We start from the raw sequence: 5,525 nt of genomic DNA, 5'->3' as shown, positions 1-5,525 counted from the left end.
GTGCCAGCGCACAAGTAGACCGACTCCGGACCCTGCACGACAGCCTTTGTCACCCAGGGGTCACTCGGTTGTACCACTTCATTAAGGCACGATATTTGCCCTACTCCGTCGAGGAAGTAAGGATGATCACCAACGACTGCCAGGTCTGGGCGGAGTGCAAACCGCACTTCTACCGGCCGGACCGTGCGCACCTGGTGAAGGCCTCCCGCCCCTTTGAATGCCTCAGTGTGGATTTCAAAGGCCCCCTCCCCTCCTCCAACCGACACACGTATTTCCTCAGTGTGATCGATGAATACTCCCGTTTTCCCTTCGCCATCCCATGCCCCGACATGAGGTCTGCCACCGTCATTAAAGCCCTTAATTCTATCTTCACTCTGTTCGGTTTCCCCGCCTACATCCACAGTGACAGGGGATCCTCATTCATGAGTGATGAGCTACGCCAGTTCCTGCTCAGCAGGGGTATCGCCTCCAGCAGAACGACGAGCTACAACCCCCGGGTAAACGGACAGGTAGAAAGGGAGAATGGGACAGTACTGAGGGCCGTCCAGCTGGCCCTATGGTCCAGAAATCTCCTGGCCTCCCGCTGGCAAGAGGTCCTCCCTGATGCACGACATTCCATTCGCTCATTACTCTGCACTGCTACTAACAGTACACCGCACGAACATCTTTTTGCCTTCCCCAGGAAGTCCACATCCGGGGTATCGCTCCCAACTTGGCTCACAGCTCCGGGAACCGTGCTTCTCCGTAAACATGTGCGGCTCCACAAGGCGGATTCGTTGGTGGAAAGGGTGTACCTGCTCCACGCAAACCCACAGTACGCCTACGTGTCGTTCCCCGACGGCCGCCAGGATACCGTCTCCCTCAGGGACCTGGCACCAGCAGGTTCCACCCCCACAACACCCCCGGCGCCACCCTCCCATCCCCGCCGCCACCAGCACCCCCCTAGGACTGTTCGTCCTCCCCCTGCCCATCCCTGTTGATGAAGAGGATTTTGGCACACTCCCGGAGTCAACTTCGACCACGACAGCACCAACATCGCCGGCTCCACTTCGTCGATCCCAGAGGACGATCAAGGCGCCGGACCGGCTGAACCTCTGACCGGCCCACCGGATGACCAGAGACATTTTTTTCACTGTGCTGTAAATATTAAAGATTGCGAATTGTAAATAGTTATCCACCACCCCCGCCGGACTCAATTTTAACAGGGGGTGAATGTGGTAAACCACAGTGTTCCTATATTAAGGGTTGTACGGTAGAACCTGCACTACAGGTTCACCTGGACCCCTGCATGCTCGCACCGCCCAGGAGCCGGGTTATAAATATGCGTGGCGTTCAGCTCGCAGCCATTTCATCAGCTGCTGTAGGAGGCCAGACATCTGATACTAATAAAACCCAAGTATGAATTCAACTTTGTCTCCAGCCAAATTGATCGTGCCTTGCGAGGAGTTCCTCCGCCTTCCCGGCCCCCCTCCGCACCGGATGGCCGTAGATCAGGAGCGTGGGGCTGAAGTGCAAAGAAAACCTCAACAACAACAGTGTCAAGAAACCAAAAAGGGAGTGCAGCCTGGGACAGACAACAGAAACGTGCTCCACGGTCTCCACCAGGCCGCAAAAGTGGCAGGTCTCTGGCAAAGCCGTGAAGTGGTTCTAAGAGCTGTAGCCACCAATGATTTCCCCCTTGTCTCAAAACTTCCGAGTCTACTTTTGTCTAGGCTTATTAATTTGTGGGCCGTGGTTGCTGCTTGCAAGGCCAATACTTGTTGCCCGTGGCTTTCTCGGCCATTTCAGAGGAGCAGTTATGGGTCAACCACATTGCTGTGGGTCTGGTGTCACATGTAGGGCCAGACGAGGTGTAAATAGCTGCCGTGGACATTTATTCACAGTAAACGGGTCACTTTTAAAGGACTAAGAGCAGTCTGGGAGAATGTGTTTTAAAAGACGGCAGCCGGAAATCCCACCCACTGACTCTGAAAGGATCAATGCAAGACTGTGACCGCTATTCCTAGAAAAACAGCAGTGAAGGTAAACTCTTGGCAACATGTACGGCACTGTTGCTTCACAACCCCAGGGACCCGGGATCGATTTCCAGCTTGGGTCACTGTCTGTGTGGAGTCTGCACATTCTCTTCGTGTCTGCGTGGGTTTCCTCTGGGTGCTCCGGTTTCCTCCCACATGTCCCAAAAAAAAGTGCTTGCTAGGTGAATTGGACATTCCGAATTCTGTGTACCTAAACAGGGGCTAGCATGCTGCAATTAGGGGATTGTCACAGTAATTTCATTGGTGTTAATGAAACCTATTTGTGACAAAAGATTATGGGACCATTGGAATAGAGGGGAAGGGGGGTGCAGGGCTTGATCAACTGTGCACACCTCCCACCCCGGTGATTAATAGGCAGATCTACTTTTCCAAACTGGACATTCCAGATGTTGTCTAAACTGCTCCTTGTACAGCAGTTTCAGATCCTCTACCCCCCTCTCCATTCCAGTCCCTCTTGGTGATAAAGAATAAAGTTCGATTAGCCCGGTTAGACAGCTAGAAATCTTTGTGAACCAATCATGTCAGCTACAGAATTACACAGGGAAACAAATCTGGTCAGTGACATTTATTTTCAAATGCAGCAACATGGCAGAACAGAAATTTAGCACAAAAAAGAAACTACACACACAAGTTGGATCACTCTTCACTGCAAAAAGATTAAAGTCAGTCAATCCAGGGTGAGTTTGTCAAACAGGTACTCTCCCGTGCCATTCTCAGGGGCTCCCAGTCTCTTCAGGTTGGTGATGTGATCTCCGAGCTTCTTGATCATCTTCACTTGTTCATCCAAGTAGTGAGACTCCAGGAAGTCACAAAGCTGAAACAGGAGGACAGAAGAGAAATTAGTGTGGACCTTCCCCACATGAAAATTCTTCCCCCCACCTCCTCAAGATAGTAAATCTGATGCACGTGGGTGTGGTGGGCAGATTTAGCCAGAATTACCCACAAAAGTGGCAATTCACCCATTCTCCTGGGGAGTGAAAAGAAACATTGATGCCTCAGAATGGAATTTAGTCAAACCCAGCAATGGGAAACCCAAAATAATTCTGCAAATGACCAGATTCCAACATCACTGGAGAAGGAAACAAAATTCAACTCACATGAGGGTCGGTGTTCCCAGAGGAGAGTTTGTGCAGATCCAGCAGACTCTGGTTCACATTCTTCTCCATCTGCAGAGCTCTCTGCATTGCCTCCAGACCGTTGCTCCACTCATCCTGCCCTGGTTTCTGAAAGGGGAAAGAGAGAAAGGTCTTTTTTGTGCTGCACTAAGAATGTTGTGTAATGTGGGTTTAAACCATGGAAGGTAACATTGGAGACCATTAGCTCTTGGGGCTAAAGTAAAAAAGGCAGGATGATCAGCCACAATGGTAATGAATGGCAGAGCAGGCTCGAAGGCCGAATGCCTCCTCCTGCCTTTATTGTTTATGTTTCCATTGCTGGCAGTAGATCAGTCCATTGGCTTGGCAGAGCTAAAGAAACTCCATTCCTGCTAAGTCAATGTCTTGTGAAGTCCTGACTTTATCAATGAGTCATAGCGAGAGCACACATTTCCCACACTATTCCTGGTTTAGCCCCACAATGGTTGAACCAATACTTTTTGGAGCACCCATTTATTGATCCTCAGTATTCACTCGTTCAAGTGCGTCAAAGGTGAAATCATCTTTTATCTGTAGTCACACACTCCATTTTACTGCTGCTCACATTCTAGAGGGTGGAGCAGCAAGATTTGAAAGTACAAAAAAAAGAGACACTTAAATTGCATCACCACAGAAGGCTGTTAAATTCCAACCTTGACATCCTCCAGGATGATGCGGCCTCCACGTTTATTCTGGAATTCCATCAGTTTCTCAGCGTGTTCCCGTTCCTCATGTGACTGCTCCTTAAAGAACTCAGCAAAGTGACACAGGGCAACATCATCCCGGTCAAAGTAAGAGGACTGCAGGTAGAGACAGTGGAAAAGAGGCAGGTCAGACCCCCAGCTATCAGATTCACCTCACCCTTCCTGGACCTCAATACTGGCCTCCAATTAGGGGTCCAGAGTTTTGGTTTTCATTGAAAACTAAATCGCTTTATCAATGCTTTTCCTCAGTATGTTGAAACCCATCCCTGTGGATGGTGGGAGGAAACCTGACCCGGAGTAAACCCACACAGTGGGTCACCAGAGGGTTCCTGCCAATGAGGCAGCAGTGGTAACCACTGTGCAAGTAATAATGCTGTTTGGAGTGAAGTTTGTTGACCACAATGAATTACGTCCTTTCTCACACTAATGATGGAAAATTGAAAATCCTTCACATTCAGTACATCAGCCAGCCAATTACATTTAATTGCTCCTCAGCGCAGAAGGAGGCCATTCAGCCCATAGAGTCTGCACCGGCTCTTGGAAAGAGCATACCACCCAAGGTCAACACCTCCACCCTATCCCCATAACCAAGTGAACCCACCCAACACCAAGGGCAATTTATCATGGCCAATCCACCTAACCTGCACATCTTTGGACTGTGGGCGGAGACCGGAGCACCCGGAGGAAACCCACGCACACACGGGGAGGATGTGCAGACTCCGCACAGACAGTGACCCAAGCCGGAATCGAACCTGGGACCCTGGAGCTGTAAAGCAATTGTGCTATCCACAATGCTACCGTGCTGCCCACGGTACCTTCAAACTAAGCATTCTACCAGAAACTTCACAGAATCCTGGAGTTAATTATAGATCCAAACTGGAAACAGCAATTCTAAAATAGGGACAAACACCTGCCTGGAGTGTTCAATCTCTTCAGTCTGGGGAGGGAATATATCTAAAGCCAACTCATTAACCTAGAGAAACTCTACCTGCTCTGAAAGCAACAAAGCCACAGTCTTAAATTGAAAATAGGACTCCCAAAAATGTAAAACTCACCATGGAGAGGTAAACATAGGAGGAATAGAGCTCCAGGTTGATCTGCTTGTTAACAGCATCCTCACAGTCCTTGTGGTAGTTCTGACGCACTTGGGAAGCCATCTTACTGGTTAAGGGTCAAACAGCAACAATAGGACCTCAGTCCTCACAAGCTCTTGTATTTATACAACTGGGCCATCCTGCATTCAAACAGGGAATGACATCACCAATGATGATTGACAATCCCTGATAGCCAATCAGGAATCTGCCATGAATCGAGGCACCAATTAATCAATGAGAGGGGGTTGGGTGTGATACTCAGAGCCAATCAGGTCTGTGGAATACAGGAAAGATCAGGATGGTTACTCTGTGATTGGGCCGTTCAACCCTTCAAACATTTTCCACCGTTCATATTGTGACTGGATTGAATTCTAACTCTGTAAACACGTCTCAGGAGTTCCGGGTGCGGCTATGCAGAGCTAGGTCGCATATTCGGTAGCTCCCGCTTGGAACGGACTTTTGGGCTCTTTTACAGGGCCCCCACGGCATTTGTTTGACATTTCCCGGTGTGGGAAGAAGACTGCAGCATTCCCCTGACAGTGTCCCCCAGGAATGTTA

The 5,525-nt window shown here is 49.5% G+C and overlaps 1 protein-coding gene across 1 annotated transcript; it reads right to left on the bottom strand.

Annotated features, from left to right (window-relative positions):
* Window positions 1-2,586: 2,586 nt before the first annotated feature.
* LOC140404017 (ferritin heavy chain, oocyte isoform-like) lies at window positions 2,587-5,044 on the bottom strand. Its single transcript, XM_072492358.1, has 4 exons — window positions 4,929-5,044; window positions 3,823-3,969; window positions 3,134-3,259; window positions 2,587-2,850 (listed from the first exon to the last, which is right to left on the bottom strand). The coding sequence occupies exons 1-4, from the start codon at window positions 5,028-5,030 to the stop codon at window positions 2,704-2,706; spliced, it is 522 nt and encodes a 173-aa protein (XP_072348459.1). The 5' UTR covers window positions 5,031-5,044; the 3' UTR covers window positions 2,587-2,703.
* Between the last annotated feature and the right edge of the window lie 481 nt (window positions 5,045-5,525).

The sequence above is a fragment of the Scyliorhinus torazame genome, chromosome 29, assembly GCF_047496885.1.
Source record: "Scyliorhinus torazame isolate Kashiwa2021f chromosome 29, sScyTor2.1, whole genome shotgun sequence".
NCBI lineage: Eukaryota > Metazoa > Chordata > Chondrichthyes > Carcharhiniformes > Scyliorhinidae > Scyliorhinus > Scyliorhinus torazame.
This window is presented reverse-complemented; position numbering and strand designations above follow the sequence as displayed.